At 38.8% G+C, this 18,015-nt stretch overlaps 1 protein-coding gene across 1 annotated transcript in view; it reads right to left on the bottom strand.

The window, feature by feature from the left end:
- metro (membrane palmitoylated protein 7-like protein metro) overlaps positions 1–18,015 on the bottom strand; it is a 300,602-nt gene that overhangs the window by 212,368 nt on the left and 70,219 nt on the right. Inside the window, exon 4 of the mRNA XM_090387397.1 lies at positions 16,691–16,809. Coding sequence (XP_090243523.1) covers positions 16,691–16,809 — 119 coding nt within the window. The remainder of the gene's footprint in view (positions 1–16,690; positions 16,810–18,015) is intronic.

Below are 18,015 nucleotides of genomic sequence, written 5' to 3'. Positions count from 1 at the left end.
AAAGGCTTAAGTTTTGCAAATTAGTGTCTGGAGACTAGGCACCGGCGAGGTGATCTGATAGAGGTGCATAAAGCTTTGAATGGTTTGAGCATGCTCAATGCCAATGGGATCCTTCCACTTGATCAGAATAATCACCTGAGATGGCATAAATTCAAATTGAAGAAAGACAGATGTAGGATAGATGTGCGGAAATTTGTCTTTAGCCAGCGAGTAGTTGGTTGGTGGAACAAACTTCCATCTGCCGTTGTAGAAGTTGATAGCTTAAACAGATTCAAGGCAGACCTAGACAAACATTTGGAGCAAATGGATGGGTGAAATGAGAAGGGTGTGTGTGTGTGTGTTTTTTGGCTGATGCTATATAAGCTTGCTTTCTTGCATCATGTGTCCCTGCTAATGCTAATGGGCATATGCAGTAAACTAGTCTTGGCAACTTATTGTGGCATTAGGGGCAAGTTGCTGCTATGGATAAAGGGATGGTCGAGTGGGAGAAGACAGAGTAGTATGGGCACTGCACTTTGTGGACTAATGTTACTAGTGGAGTTGCCCAGGGTTCGGTGTCAGGCCCATTGTTTTCTATATTTATCAGTGATATTGAAGGTATATCAGGCTTAATGCCCAAGTTGCAAATGATATGAAGTTTGCAGACGACATGAAGGTTGGCAGTTGTTAATGACAGTAATGAGTGTGCAACAGGAACAGGAAATACTGCTGCAACAGGATCTAGAAAAGTTTGGCAGATTGGCTGAGAAATGGCAACTGAAGTTTAACATTGACAAATGCAAAGTACTGCATATCGGTAGCAGTAACCCCAAAGTAATGTACCAACTGCAAGGTATTACACTCAGGGTAGTGGAGAATGTAAAAGACCTGTGGGTAATTTTGCAATCAGATATGAAGTCTTCAGAGCATCTCACGGGGGTTTTGTCAATAATATAACAGGAACTTTGCTAGCAGGGATAAGGAGGTGATAAATGCAATGTATAAGGCAATGATTAGGACACACCTTGAGTACTGCATAAATGTCTGCAGGCCTCATTTTAGGAAGGAAGTAGAGCTGCTGGAACGCGTACAGAGAAGGGGGAATGAGGGGAACAAAGGGGTGCTCTTAATAAGAAAGGCTTAAGTTCTGCAAATTATAGCGTCTGGAGACTAGGCACCTGCGAGGTTATCTGAATGAATGGTTTGATAAGGCTTTGAATGGTTTGAGCAAGCTGAATGCTGATGGGATTCTTCCACTTGCTCAGATTATGCACTTGAAGGGGCATAAATTCAAATTGAGGACAGACAGTTGCAGAAATTTGCCTTTAGCCAGCAAGTGGTTGATTGCTGGAACAAATTTCCATCTGTCATTGTCGAAACTGATAGCTTAAACAGATTGGCCGATACTGTATAAGCTTGCTTTCTTGCATCATATGCTGCAATTAATGCTAATATGAGCACAGAAGTCTGAATTCTTTGCCAGAGACTTCTCAATCTGCCTCAGCGTGCCCAGCAGTCAACATATGGAAAGTTAAAATCTCGCATTATGATGTTGGCCCACTAATTCTATATATAGTATTAGTGGACCATATACATATAGTGCTTGGTATACTCATCAAAGTCATTAGGCCTATAACACATTCCTACTCTCAATTTTGTGTCAACTGGATACACTGCCTGAGATTTAATATGCTTCATAATGAAGAGCAAAATCCCACCACCTGTTTGTCCTTTCTGTATACATTGTACTGCACATAGTCAAATTCACTCACTTATGTCTGAGTGATACCACATGTTCACTATTCCTACAATGTCTACACACAACGATTTAATCAGTATTTCAAATTCATCAAATTTATTTACAATGGTCCTAGCATTAGAGTACATGCAAGTATACATGCACATGTTCTCACTTTTACTTACTCTAAACACAGCCCATGTATTTATTTGTTCCATAATGATTCACAGTAAGGCCCGAAGTCCCAGACACCTTGCTTTTCAGGCTGCTACAGGTACCAATAGTAGCAATGCAAAATCACTTTTGCCTCTACTTGCGGCTCTAGTTAAGCTATTAGTCTGTGTATCCCCTAAGCTAGTAGTTTTCCAATCCACTTATCACTGCTTCGATAGCATCAGCAAATATTCTTGCACTCCTTCTATTCAAGTGTATCATATCCTGTTAAAACAGTCTCTCCTGTTAACAAGCACAGCCCAAGCTGATAGAAATTCTACTCCATGAGCCTTGCCTAACCTCTCCAGGGTCAAATTGATGGACAGGCCTTTTAACATATACACTCCCTCCTATTATGTCTGGGCAGAATTGCGGACACTTTCAAATTCAATCCTAACTCTCAACTTTTTTCCAACATCGCCTGTACTTGTTAAGTAAGTCCTCGGATCTCGTACTCTTAATATCATTAGTGCCAATGCGTACAACAATATCACCTTTTGTGCCCTTCAAAGTGATATCTGCTCTACAATGTAGTAGTAGTAGTAATAGTGGCATGTAATGCAAGAAAGCAAGCATATGAGCTAATGCATCATCCAAAAAAAAAAAAAAAATTACACAACCATTCCCTCTAAATGTTTGTCCAGTTCCTCCTTAAACTTATTTAATCTATCAACTTCCACAATGACAGATGGAAGTTTGTTACAGCAATTAACCACCCGCTGGCTAAAGGCAAATTTCCACACATCTGTCTTTCCTCAATTTGAATTTATGACCTCTTAGGTTCGTAATCTGAACAAGTGGAAGAATCCCATTAGAATTCAGCTGGCTCAACCCATTCAAGGCCTTATACACCTCAATCAGATCACTCCAGAAGCTGCAATTTGCAGAACTTAAACCTCTCTGGTATGAGGATCCCTTCATGCCCCCCTCACCAATCTTGTTGCCCTTCTCTGTACACGCTCAAGTAAATCTACATCCTTCCTCAAATGAGGCCTCCAGACGTATACGCAGTACTCAAGACTTGGTCTGACCATTGCCTTATACGGAGGGACAATCACCTCCTTTTCCCTGCTAGCAAAATTCCTATATATCATTGACAAAACCCCACGACCTGCCCTGGCAGCCTGTCTGCATTGTTCAGAAAACTTCATATTTGACTGCACAATTACTCCCAGATCTTTTTCATTTTCTACCATCTTAAGTGTAGTACAATATTCTTGTTGGTACGTTCTTCTGGGGTTACTTCTACCCTTATGCAGTACTTTGCATTTGTCAATGTTAAAATTCAGCTATCACTTCTCAGCCCATCTTCCCAAATTTTCTAGATCCTGTTGCAGTAGCACACTGCCATTACTGTCATTAACAATCCCCCACCAATCTTTGTATGATCTGCAAACTTCGACACTAAGCCTGATATACCTTCATCAATATCATTGATAAATATACAAAACAACAGTGGACACAACACCGAACCCTGTGGGACTCCACTAATAACATTAGTCCATGAAGAGCAGTGCCCACTGATCACCACACCCTCTGTCTTCTCCCACTCAACCATCCGTTTATCCATTGTAGCAACTTACCCTTAATACCATTCTGCTCCAATTTGTACAGTAGTCTTCCATGCACAACAGTGTCAAAAGCTTTCCTGAAATCCAAGTATATGACATCTACCCCCAGGGGCTCACATCTGGTGAGTATGGGCTTGGCACACCCAGGGTCCTGAGCAAGATATCATCATTCTTCCCTTTCTTGGAGATTTTTTCTACTTTTCTCTCTCTCTCTCTCAGGGTAATAAGGAAATTTTTTTTTTTTTTTTTTTTTTTTTTGGCCAGTGCAGCATAAGCCTCAGGTTTCCTTTCACCATATGGCTAATAATAATAATAATAATATCAAAATTATTTTTTGCATCCAGTTCCTTTGCAACCACACCATAATATCCAATCACATTTGTCAGACAAGACTTTCCCTTAACAAACTCATTCTGTGTCTGAATTATTGCTGCAGTCTTGTCTAGATGATCCTGCAATGCATCTTTAACCAGTGACTCCATTATTTTCTCCGGAACGGAAGTTAAACTAACTGGTCTGTAATTACTCATGTTACCTTTCGATCCCCCTTTGTGAATTGGGGATACATTTGCATATCTCCAGTCCGTGGGGACCGCCCCTGAGTCCAAGGATGCCCTCATAATTATGGCTAAGGGTTTGCTTAGTTCCTTTGCCACCTCCTTTAATATAACTGGATAGATCCCATCCATCCCAGGTTCCTTTCTTATGTTTAACTTCAACAATTTCTCCTCCACTTTGCTCTCAGTTATTTCAAAGACATTAAGCACTCTGCTACAATTTGATAGCAGAGTGCTTAATGTCTTTCGAATCCTTAATAACTCCACACGTGTGAATGTAGATGCAAAATACACATTCAATTTGTTTGCTATCTGAGCAGGATCATCAACAGTCGAATCTTCGATAACAAGTGGACCAATCAGATTCATCCCCTTCCTTTTAGAGTTTATATAAGTAAAGAAATCCTTGCTGTTTTTCTTAGCATCCTTTGCCAAAGATTTCTTGTAATCTGCCTTCGCCTGCCTAACCTCCTTTGTGACCTAATTACAGACTAGCTTATATCTGCCATAGGCTTCTGTGTTGCCTGATAATTTATATGCATCCCATGCATTTTTTTTTCTCTGCAACGAGTCTCATTAGTTCATTTGGCAATCATTTAGGCCTAAACCTTGAACAATATTTCTTAATATGTATGAAACGTTTAGTAGCTTCCACGATTAATTCCTTGAATACTTCCCATTTAGAATTTGCTGTTGATAACATCATCAGTTGATCCCACTGTACGGAATTTAGAAACTATCTGAGACCACTGTAGTCACCTCTACGGAAGCAAAAACCCTTTCCTCTACCCCTGATGGTAATTAGATCTTTAAGTAAATTCCACATCAGTACACTGTGATCACTGCCACCTAGTGGTTCCTTTATCTGCAAATTCTTAACACACGAATGATCACTGCTGATAACCAGATCAAAAGTATTACCCTCTCTGGTTGCCTCTCGAACATGCTGCTGCAGAAAACAATCATCCAATAAATCCACAAAAGTCTTACTAGTGTGCAAGTGACCAACCTACAAGTTCCAGTCAATATTTGGAAAGTTAAAATCACCCATTGTAAGACATTCTGATTTACTAGCCCACTCCATTTCTCTGTACAATTGTTCATTGTACTCATTCAAGTCATTAGGCCTATAACACACTCCTACTCTTATTTTTGCTTTCGCAGTGCTTATGTCACACCAAACTGACTCAACAGTGCACTGTCCATCTATATCAACTGGATGCACTTCTTTTGATTTTATGTTTTTCTTAATTAACAGCATAACCCCTCTTCCCTTCCTATCCTGTCTATCCTTTCTGTACACATAGTACTTCCCAAATTCCAATTCTGCATTCCTAATATCTGTGTGACACCACGTCTCCGATATCCCCACAATATCCGCCTTTGATGTCTTGACCAACACTTCACATTCATCAAATTTATTTACTATACTTCTAGCATTGGTATAAGTGCAAGTATACATGCACCTATTCTTATTCTTAGTTACCCTAACACATCCCACATACCCACCTGTTTCACAATGACTGCCATCAGTCCCTGAAACCCCCAGCACTCCTGGCTCCAGGCCGCTGCTTATTCTAATAGAAGTAGTGCAAGAATCACTTTCACCTCTGCCTGCGGCTACTTTTAATCTTTTAGTCTGTGTATCTCCCCAAGGTAGCAGTTTTCTGACCCACCTAACACTGCCTTGATAGCATCAGCAAATATTCTTGCACCCTTTCTATTTAAGTGTATCCCATCCCTGTAGAAGCAGTCTCTCCTGTTAACAAACATAGACCACGCTGAAAAAAATTCTACCCCTTGAGCCTTGCACATTCTCTCCAGGGCTGAATTGATTGACAAGACTCTCATCATGTACTCCCTCCTATCGTGTCTGGGCAGAATTGCAGACACTTTCAAATTTAACACTAACTCGACTTTTTTTGTAACATTGACCTATACTTGTTAAGTAAATCTGCAGATCTCCTACTCTTAATGTCATTGGTGCCAACGTGTACAACAATATCACCTTTGTGCCCTTAAAAGATGATATATGCTTCACAATGTCATCAACTTTTGCCCTTGGCAGATATACCCTGGTTCTATTCCATCTATCCTTTTTGCACAATATATTTCATGTCTCCATGACAATAGAGTCACCAACAATAACTAGTTCCTTTAGGACCAGTGCATTCTGCCTTGAAGATTGAGGTTGTGTTGCCTGATGCCCAGGAGTGAGTCTGGAATTGAGTTGTGCAGCTGAGAGCTTGACGGCCCCTAATATTAATTTCTTCGCATGCATCTACCCTACACCTCAAACTCTCATAGCCCATTAGAACGCTGAGTTGATGCCTAATTTCTAGACACTCTCTGCACACACACACACACACACACACACACACACACACACACACACACACCCCTCCCTGATCAACTTTTGTCCCAGGCAGACATACTCTGGTCCTATTCCATCTATCTTTATTGAACATATTTCCCGTTTCCCTGACAACAGAGTCACAGACGATAACCATCTCCTGTGGGCCTAACGTATTCTGCCTTGAAGATTGCTGCTGTTTTGAGCAGCTGAGAGCTTGATGGGTCCCCAATTTTAATTCCTTCAAGGGCATCTACCCTACTCTTCAAATTAGATGCCAACTCAGTGTGCATCAGGACACTGAGTTGGCACCTAAGTTCTTCACATTCCCTGCACCTAGCACACACACAGAGCCCCCCCCCCCCCTTGGCTGGATCATGTTCTGTTCCAGAAAGATCTACAAACATTGCACATTTTGTTAGGCTGTGACAGGTTGGAAAATTGCCCGTTCAGTTCTACCCTGAGCCACAACACTCCTGCTACTTTGTGCCTGTTGCTTTGCTGCTCTAGTCTGGGGCATGATTTCTGTTTAAATACAATTTAATTGATTAATTAACAATAGTACACTAAGCTAATAGATTTCTAAATGCAGTGATACATATTACACTATCAAGTTCAAAATATACAATACGCTATATCATTACAATCACAGTTTTAAATTTGTTATATCCTTAATAAAAAGTAAAATTGCTTAGCTAAACACAAAAAGATATACACCAAACACATGATTAGAACCTTCAAGCTACTTATTTATCACAATTAAAACTCTAGTATTCCACTGAACTACTCGTCATGTGCTACGATATTAGCACCGAAACACTGATACAACAGTGCTATGAATAGCAAGTCGCAACTTACAAAATTACTAGCCAAATTTAAAAATAAACTAAAAAACTGACTAAGACTATTTAAATTATTTGTAAAACACAATTTAATACGTTAATTAATCAAAATGATGTTAAAAATTTCCAAAAAACTTATCGTTCCCGCAAGCTCAAATTTTTGTATCCCGGAACTTATAATCTCGTACCTGAGATTATGGTTAGACTTGGTAAGGTGTGATTTCTGCTGAGTTCCAAGATAACCTAATAATCAAAGTTAAATAAAATTCTAAAATTAAGAAATCACTCACCCTCCGAAGTGAAAACATGCAACTCCCTTACACCCACAACGTGTCACTTTCGTAATAAATAAACAAAATAAAGAGGTAGCTCACAAGCACCACTTGTTCCAGAGGATTTGAGCTCATCCCTTGCTTTAGCATCAGTAGAGGCATATGATGCAAGAAAGCAAGCTTATGCAGCATCAGCCAAAAAGGAAAAAAAAAAAAAAACCTTCCACTTCACCCCTCCGTTAGTTCGCAATACCTGTCTCAGCTTAGCCTTAAATTTATTTAGGCTATCAACTTCCACAACAAGGGTTGGAAGTCTGTTCCACCAACCAACTACCCGCTGGCTAAAGGCAAATTTCCACACATCTATCCTACATCTCTCTTTCCTCAATTTGAATTTATGCCCTCTCAGGTGATTATTCTGAGCAAGAGAAAGAATCCCATCAGCACTGAGCATGCTCAAACCATTCAAGGCTTTATACACCTCTATCACACCTCACCTCGTCGGTGCCTAGTCTCCAAACACTGTAATTTGCAAAACTTAAGCCTTTCTTTGTAAGAGCAACACTTTGTTCCATTCACTAATCTTGTTGCCCTTCTCTGTACTCGTTCCAGCAGCTCTACATTCTTCTTTTAATGAAGCCTCCAGACCTCAATACAGTACTCAAGATATGGCCTGACCATTGCCTTATACAAGGGAATAATCACCTCCTTATCCCTGCTAGAAAAATTGCAGTATAATATTGACAAGACACAATGAGCTACTCTTGCAGCCCATCTGCACTGCAGAGAGAACTTCATATCTGCCTGCACAATTACCACCAGTACTTTTCATTCTCTACCACAGTCAGTGTAGTACCACAGAGTTGATACGTTGCTCTGGGGTTGCTGTTTCCCATATGTAGTACTTTACATTTGTCAATGTTAAACTTCATTTGCCACCTCTCAACCCATCTGCTCAACCTTTCCAGATCCTGTTGCAGCAGCATAGCGTCAGTAGTGTCCTTAACAACTCTGCCAACCTTTGTATCATCTGCAAACTTAGACATTAAGCTTGATATACCATCATCAATATTATTTATAAATACAGAAAACAATAATGGACCCAACACTGAACCCTAAGGGACTCCACTAGTAACATTAGTCCATTGATTACCACTCTCTGTCTTCTCATCCTCAACCACCCCTTTATCCATAGCAGCAATTTGCCTCCAATGCCACACTGCTCCAATTTGTGCAGCAGTCTTCTATGTGCAACAGTATCAAAAGCCTTTCTAAGATCCAAGTATATAATATCAAAGTTATTCCCTGCATCCAGTTCTTTTGTGACTGCATCATAGTATCCAATCAAATTGGTCAGGCAAGACTTCCCCTTAACAAAACCACGCTGTGTCTGAGCTATAACTAAAGTCTTGTCTAGATGATCCTGCAGTGCTTCTTTAACCAGTGCCTCCATTAATTTTTCGGTAACAGAAGTTAAACTCACAGGTTCTATAATTACTTGTGTCAGCCTTTGATCCTTCTTTGTGAACTGGGGTCACATTTGCACATCTCCAGTATAATTTTTTTTTTTTTTTTTCGTAGTTGTTGGCGCATCGGCTTCTGTGGCCATAGTGCACCTCCCAAGGTTTTTTTTTTTTTCTTTTTTTTACAGTACTTTGATCCAAGTCCGACGCGGGATTCGAACCCGCGACCTTTGGGTTGCCAGGCAGGCACTTTACCCACCCGGCTAGCCCGGTCGGCTCCCAGTCTATGGGTACCTGCCCTGAGTCCAAAGAAGTTCTCATAATTATGGCTAAGGGTTTGCTTACTTCCTTTGCTGCCTCCTTTAATATAACTGGATAGATCCCATCCACCCCGGGTGTCTTTTTTATGTTTATCCTCAACAATTTCTCCTCCACTTTCTTTTCAGTTATTACAAAATCATCTAGCTCACGGACAGAGATTACTTCACTTCTGGCATTCCCCTTCCTGAATATCTCCTCATGTGTGAATGTAGAAGCAAAATATTTGTTTAGTTTGTTAGCCACATGAGCAGGATCATCAACAGTTGAACCATCAATATCCAGTGAACCAATCTGATTCATCCATTTCCTTCTAGAGTTTACATAGGTAAAGAACTCTTTTCTGTTTTTCTTTGCATCCTTTGCCAAGGATTTCCCATAATCTGCCTTTGCCTGCCTAATCTCCTTTGTGACTTGGTTACAGACCTGCTTATATCTATCATAGGCTTCCAATGTCACCCATTAATTTATATGTATCCCATGCATTTTTCTTCTCTGCCATATGTCTCATTAGTTCATCTGACATCCATTTAGGCCTAAACCTTAAACAATATTTCTTAGTTGGTAGGTAAAGCCTAGTAGCTTCCAAGATAATTCTTTGAATGCTTCCCATTTTGAATTTGCTGTTGGTAACATCATCAGTTGGTCCCACTGTATAGAATTTGAATACTGTCTCAGACCATCGTAGTCACCTTTCCGAAAGCAAAAACCCTTCCCTTTACCCCTGATGGTAGTTATCTCTTTGAGTAAATCCCACTTCATCACACTGTGATCACTGCCACCTAGTGGTTCCTTTATCTGCAGATTCTTAATGCATGAAGAATCACTACTGATAATCAGATCAAGAGTGTTACTCCCTCTAGTTGCCTCCCGAACATGCTGATGTAGAAAACAGTCATCCAATAAATCCACAAAAGCCTTGCTAGTGTGTGAATGACCAGCCCCCAAATTCCAGTCAATATCTGGGAAATTAAAATCTCCCATTATAAGACTCTCTGATTTACTGGCCCACTCTATTTCCCTGTACAGTTTCTTATTGTACTCATCAGATTCATTAGGCCTATAGCACACTCCTACTCTCAATTTTGATCTCCCAATGCTTATGTCACACCAGACTGACTCGACACTGCACTGTCCAGCGATGTCCACTTGCTTCACTTCCTTGGATTTTATGTATTTCTTAACTAATAGCATAACCCCTCCTCCCTTCCTATTCAGTCTATCCTTTCTGTATACGTTGTACTCCCCAAATTCCAGTTCTGCATTCCTTATATCTGTGTGACACCACGTCTCTGATATCCCAACAATATCTGCCTTTGATGTTTTGAGCAATACCTGAAATTCATCAAATTTATTTACCAAACTCCTAGCATTGGTGTACACACAAGTATACATGCACCTGTTCCTATTCTTAGCTACCCTAACACAACCCATGTGTTTACTTGTACCGCAATGACTCCCAGCATTCTCTGGAGTACCCTGCATCTTATTTTCCAGGCTGCTGCTGCTCATTCCAATAGAAGCAGTGCAAGAATCACTTTCATCTCTGCCAGTGGCTACTGTTAATCTATTAGTCCTTGTATCCCTCCCAAGCTAGCAGTTTTTCGACCCATCTAACGCTGCCTTGATAGCATCAGCAAATATTCTTGCACCTGTTCTATTTAAGTGTATCCCATCCCTGTAGAAGCAGTCTCTCCTTTTAAAAAGTACAGACCAGGCTGAAAAAAATTCTACTCCTTGAGCCTCGCACAATCTTTCCAGGGCCGAATTGATCGACAAGGCTCTCATCATATACTCCCTCCTATCTTGTCTGGGCAGAATTGCAGACACTTTCAAATTCAATCCTAATTCACAGCTTTTTTTCAACAGTGACCTGTACATGTTAAAGTACAGGTCACGATCAGAAAACTAATATTGACCTTTTCTAGATTACGCATGTATATATTTTGCAAGGCTGTTTCAAAGCCATTTCAAATGATGTATCCATTTATGTATGAAATGTCTTGAAATCACCCAGTAAGTGCCATTTCTTGTCTGTGTTTCCCAGTAACTGTACACAGTTTACAATAGATGGTAACACAAAACATCTTTTAAAATTAGAGGAGGAGGAGAAGGATATTGCACTATCGGCCATTATTAGGCGATTTGGTTCAGAAGACACAAAAACAAAAATTTTCTGGAATTTAGATGCAAAGTTATCCCATCTATTGATGGGATAACTTTGCATCTAAATTCTAAATACTACATGAATATATGCAGAAGATATTACTACATCAAAAAAAAATAAAAATAAAAAAAAAATAAAATTTTTTAAAATTTGTTTTAAACTGAATTGATTTTTGACAATAAATTCATTCTAATTAATTAAAATTAGAATGAATTAAAACCAACTCAAAATAAGAACAAATTAATATTTAAAAGCATTTATGTACAAAGTTTTTATTTTTACAAATTTTCAATTCCATGAAAATACTTGTTCCCAAGCAACCACAATATAAACTGCCAAATCATATCAAATAAAAAACTTCATCCTTTTAATGTACATAAAAAAAAAAAAAAAAAAAAGGCCCACGCTACTCGTAATGATTGTTTTTCAAAATCTATATTATAATAATATTCTTTGATACATACTTAAGCTAACAATACTATTTCAAGAAACACTGTCTGCTACATTATAGACTGACAAGAACTGGTGTCAAATAGACAAGTCTGTGCTCCCCTTACATTGCATACAAAGGAAAAAAGTTCACGCCACTCAAAATAAATAGTTATTTTGCAAATGGAATTGCTACAGCACCTTTATTGGAGATGTATTTGAATTAATTGGAAAATTTAAAGGAAAATGTCTACTGGCAGGTGCATTATAAACTTCCAAACACTAGTATCAAATCAAAACAATATGGAATAGATAATCAATAAAATGCTTTGGGAGTTGCAAACTAGATAGCATCATTAAGCAGGGGGGAAAAATTAATAACAAATTTTCATAAATGCTGTGCTATTGAGTGGTAAATTGGCGTCACTTCAACTGTACACCTTGACATGTAACATCTTCTATACGTACACACAAATAAAGTAGCAGTTATCATTCTTGTTCAGAAAGCTAGCATACTATAAATTTTGTTACTCCAGTGTATGTATAAATAAAGGAGTAGTCACAGACTGGCATTAAGCATATACAGAGAAATTAAAATGTAGTCAAATGATCACCAGTCCTCTTGTAGAAATAGTAGTGGCATGTGATGCAAAAAAGCAAGTGTATATATAAGCTTATGAAGCATCAGCCAAAAAAAAAAAAAAAATCACACCATTCCCTCCAAATGCCTGTCCAGTTCCTCCTTAAATTTATTCAACCTTTCAACTTCCACAATGACAGATGGAAGTTTGTTCCAGCAATTCTTTAGACAGTGGTTTCAGAAAGTTTTTAAATTCTGTACAGTGGGATCAACTGACGATGTTACCAACAGTAAATTCTAAGTGGGAAGCATTCAAGGAATTAATCATGGAAACGTTTCATACCTATTAAGAAATATTGTTCAGGGTTTAGGCCTAAATGGTTATCTAATGAATTAATGAGACTTGTAACAGGGAAGAAAAATGCATGGGATGCATATAAATTATCAAGCGACTCAGAAGCCTATGGCAGATATAAGCCAGTCTGTAATTAGGTCACAAAAGAGGTTAGGGAGGCGAAAGCAGATTACTAGAAATAATTGGCAAAAGATGCTAAGAAAAACAGCGAGGATTTCTTTACTTATATAAACTCTAAAAGGAAGGGGATGAATCTAATTGGTCCACTTGACATCGATGGTTCGACTGTTGATGATCCTGCTCAGATAGCAAACAAACTGAATGAGTATTTTGCATCTACATTCACACATGAGGAATTATTAAGGTTTGAAAATGGCATAAAGTTATCAAATTGTAGCAGGATACTTAATGATTTTGTAATAAACTGAGAGTAAAGTGGAGGAGAAATTGTTGAAGTTAAACATAAGAAAAAAGCACCTGGGGTGGATGGGATCTATCCAGTTATATTAAAGGAGGCAGAAAAGCAACTAAGCAAACCCTTAGCCATAATTATAAGAGCATCCTTGGACTCATGGAAGGTTCCCACGGACTGGAGATGTGCAAATGTATCGCCAATTCACAAAGGGGGATCGAAGGGTGACACGAGTAATTATAGACCAGTTTAACTTCTGTTCTGGGTAAAATAATGGAGTCACTGGTTAAAGATGTATTGCAGGATCATCTAGACAAGACTGCTGCAATAATTCAGACACAGCATGGGTTTGTTAAGGGAAAGTCTTGTCTGACAAATTTCATAGGATATTATGATGTGGTTACAAAGGAAATGGATGCAAAAAAGAATTTTGATATCATATACTTGGATTTCAGGAAAGCTTTTGACACTGTTGCACATGGAAGACTATTGTACAAATTGGAGAAGAATGGTATTAAAGGTAAGTTGCTGCAATGGATAAAAGGATGGTTAAGTGGGAGAAGACAGAGGGTGGTAATCAATGGGTGCTGCTCTTCGTGGACTAATGTTATTAGTAGAGTCCCACAGGGTTCGGTGTTGGGTCCACTGTTGTTTTGTATATTTATCAATGATATTGATGAGGGTATATCAGGCTTAATGTCGCAGTTTGCAGATGATACAAAGGTTGGCAGGGTTGTTAACGACAGTAATGGCAGTGTGCTACTGCAACAGGATCTAGATAATTTGGGCAGATGGGCTAAGAAGTGGCAACTGAAGCTTAACCTTGACAAATGCAAAGTACTGCCTACGGGTAGAAGGAACCCCAGAGAAACGTACCAACTGTGTGGTACTACACTTAAGGTGGTAGAAAATGAAAAAGACCTGGGAGTAATTGTGCAGTCAGATATGAAGTTTTCGGAGCAATGCAGACAGGCTGCCAGGGCAGGTCATGGGGTTTTGTCAATGCAATAATTTTGCTAGCAGGGAAAAGGAGGTGATTATCCCTCTGTATAAGGCAATGGTCAGGCCACGCCTTGAGTACTGTGTACAGGTCTGGAGGCCTCATTTTAGGAAGGATGTAGATTTACTTGAGCGTGTACAGAGAAGGGCAACAAGATTGGTGAGGGGAACGAAGGGATCCTCTTACCAAGAGAGGCTTAAGTTCTGCAAATTGCAGTGGCTGGAGATTAGGCACCTGCGCGGTGATCTGATTGAGGTGTATAAGGCCTTGAATGGGTTGAGCACGCTGAATTCTGATGGGATCCTTCCACTTGTTCAGATTACGAACCTAAGGGGGGCGTAAATTCAAATTAAGAAAGGACAGATGGAGAATAGATGTGCAGAAATTTGCCTTTAGCCAGCAGTGATCATTTGACTACAAAAAGGGTTATTTAACTCTTTTCTGAGTGGGTTCCTGGATTACAATGCAGTGAATTTTTTTTTTTTTTTTTGTTTTGAGGAATTTAGAAGTTCATAAAATTTTAAAATCTGTATATAAATGCTTTTAAATATCATTCCCCCCCCATTTAGCCTCTACAACTGAACATTACAGTGAAATTCCTGTAAAAAATAAAATTTAAATTTAATAAAAAAATTTCTAAAAATTGAAAAACTGTAAAACAAAAACTTGTCATTACTTAATTTTTTCTTTGCACTAATATCCTTTATGTTTATATGTGTATTCTTTGATTCGGTTTTATCAACTTATGGATCTCAATTCCAAAGGATTTCTTCAATTTCAGCTCGTGTGCGCTTACATCGGTTTGAATCTTGTTGAAGGGTACACTGTCTTGCCAATTTCTGAATTTATCGTAAGTACACAAATGGCTACTACTGCTTGTGTTATGGTTGACAGATGGTAACAAGATGTAGAGTTTCAAGAGAATCCGTGCATATGTATACATATACAGGGTGATTCACTACCAGTGCGACAAACTTGCAGGAGGTGTAGGGGGCACAAAGACGAATCGGAATCACATAGCATTGCAGGGTCCGAAATGCCTTTGTCATGCGGTAGAGGACGTTGAACGGGAGCTCGCATAAACAGCGATCCTGTGGGAAGTCAGCATTTGCAAACCGTTTCTGTTGGAGAAACCAAGTAGCAAAAGTCCTCCGGAGTGGATAATCCTCAGGCTCCAACGATTGGACGCGTTGCAGATGGTATGAACTCATTTGGTTTGTTGACAGTATCCTCCATACAGTGGATTGGGAAATACTCAATCGTTGGCCTATCGTTCGAGTACTCGGATTGCCTTCTGCAAGACGTAGGACATTCTCCTCATTGTCTGGCGTCCTTGTCGTTTGCTCTCGATTCATGGTACCTCTCGTGAAACAACCTGTCTCACATAACCTTCTGTGCACACGTGCGAAAATCGTATGATGAGGAGCACGCCTGTGCGGGAAACGTTCCTGGTGCAAGCGCAGGGTGGCGCACCTGTTACAGTCCGCAGCTCCATACGTGAGGTGCATGTCGGCCAGTTCAACATTTGAATACTCGTCCATTCTACTGCCTAGGGAACCGGTTCGCAAATGCTGATTTTCAGCGGGATCGCTGTTCACGCAACCTCCCATTCAACGTCCTCTACTGCATGATGAAGACATTTCGGACCCTGCAATGCTATGTGATTCCGATTCGTCTTTGTGCCCCCTACACCTCCTGCAAGTTTGTCGCACTGGTAGTGAATCACCCTGTATACACAAAAATATATAGACGCAATTTGTTGATATTGCACTGAAAGAACCTTCAACACGTATATAGATGTTCATACTTCTTTGGTTCTTCACACGAAGAAAAGTATATATATGCACACACTTGCAAAAGGGTTAAAACCAAATAATATTTCAGAAAAATTAAAATACAGAATATAGCATATTAGTATTTATGAAAGTGGCAAAACATTGCAAGGAAGTAAGCTCATACTGCATTAGTGAAAAAAATAATAATAATTAATAAATAAAAAGTTAAAAAATTACTCACTTCATTATACTATCTGTTCTAATAAAAAAAAAAATCAATAAGAGAAAAATCAAAATACAATCCCTCTTTAAATTATTTAAACCACTCACTTATACAACACCAAATGGAAGTTTATTCCAACAATCAATCAAACCCTTGCTGTAAGTAAATTTTGCCAGTTTACCAACAAGAGATGAAACTCAGAGAAAAATAAATTACTGAAAACAGTTTGAACAGTTAATTTAAATATCATAAATAACATAATGTAAATATAATATAGGCATGAATTAATTTCAAATTTACACTGTACAAATGATTTCTCATAAATGACATATAGCCTACTGCGTATTGTTCTGTGCATAATATTATTCAATATAATCTCCTTTTAAACAAATGAAATGGCACAATATATTATATACGTATAAATAGAAATAGCAAATACTCACAAAAACCAGAGCCTGAAGAGAACGACTTTGCAGTAATTCACGAAGAAAATTCCTGTCATCTTGTCTGCTATCAGCTTTCTGACACACTTGTTCGAGTGATGTTAACAACTTTTGGAGTGCTGAAAATTATAAAGATTGAACCAAGTATTTTATTATATTTAATTTCTTTGTAACAACCAAGTGTAAGTACTGAATTTTATTTTTATTACAAACTCCTCAGATGCTCAAATGAAAAATTAACCTTCTTACATCTGTTTCAAATATTAACAATCCTCTACATCAGCATTTCCCAAACTGGGATCCATAGGCCAGTTCCAGGGGGCCCAATAAAGGTGGTCGGCCACATATATATGCATATGTTATATATGGGGGTCTGCAAACTTTTTTTTTTTTTTTTTTGAAGGGGTCCGTAGATCTAAGTAGTTCGGGAACTACTGCTCTACATTAAGAACTGGACTGCACAATTTTGCATTGTAGAGAAGCATTAATATCTATAACTTAAATTATGTATTCTTCTTAAGACACTAAGAATAAAAAACCTTTTTACTACATACAAGCTGGTGCAACATGAAAATAAAATTGAAGCCAAATCCTTGTTGAATGCTTTCTCTGGTCAATATCTGGGCCAACTTAACTTGATCCAATCCCAAACAGAGCAGCTCATTAAAAATAATTTATTTTCAATTCACGATACTATTGCTCAACTGCTCCTTGACAAAAAGAGACTTAGGGATCAAAAAACTCTGCTACAACAAGACCTTACCAAAGTGAAGAAAAGCCTTCAGGACCCAAGACACAGCCCGTAAAATCAACCATCCTTCATCCAGCCCACTTCTAATTGTCCTTCATCAACTGTATCGGAAAGAGTCATAATCATAATAAGTTCTCACAAGAAGAACCTTACTTTCAAATTAATGGTCAAACTGCTGCTGGTGGGTTAATGACTTCAAATTAATCAAATGATTACCATCCAGATCTTCCAAACAGTACTCTCGACTTCCAAAAAACTGCTGAAAATACTGAACTTGTAAGACTACCCATCAATGTCAAAAATTTTCCCCTTCAATATTTCACAACATTAAACCACAACAGAATTCCGACGATTTAAGACCACTTCTGTACAAATTGCCACAGCAACAGAGCCTCAAACTTAGTCCTTCCTAAGACACTCACAGAAGCCCATTGATGCCAGCACCTAACAAATCAAGACCTCAGAAAGCCAAGTTAAAATACTAGAACAATTATATCAGATTACTGCCATACCTAACAAACAAAAGGTATTCATTTCAAGACAGCCCATCAACCAAGGCCAATAAGGTACAGAT

Source organism: Mastigoproctus giganteus, chromosome 13 (genome assembly GCF_048544385.1).
Source record: "Mastigoproctus giganteus isolate SK-2022 chromosome 13, ASM4854438v1, whole genome shotgun sequence".
Classification (NCBI taxonomy): Eukaryota; Metazoa; Arthropoda; class Arachnida; order Uropygi; family Thelyphonidae; genus Mastigoproctus; species Mastigoproctus giganteus.
The sequence above is the reverse complement of the archived record's forward strand: the minus strand, read 5'-3'. Positions and strand labels throughout refer to the sequence as shown.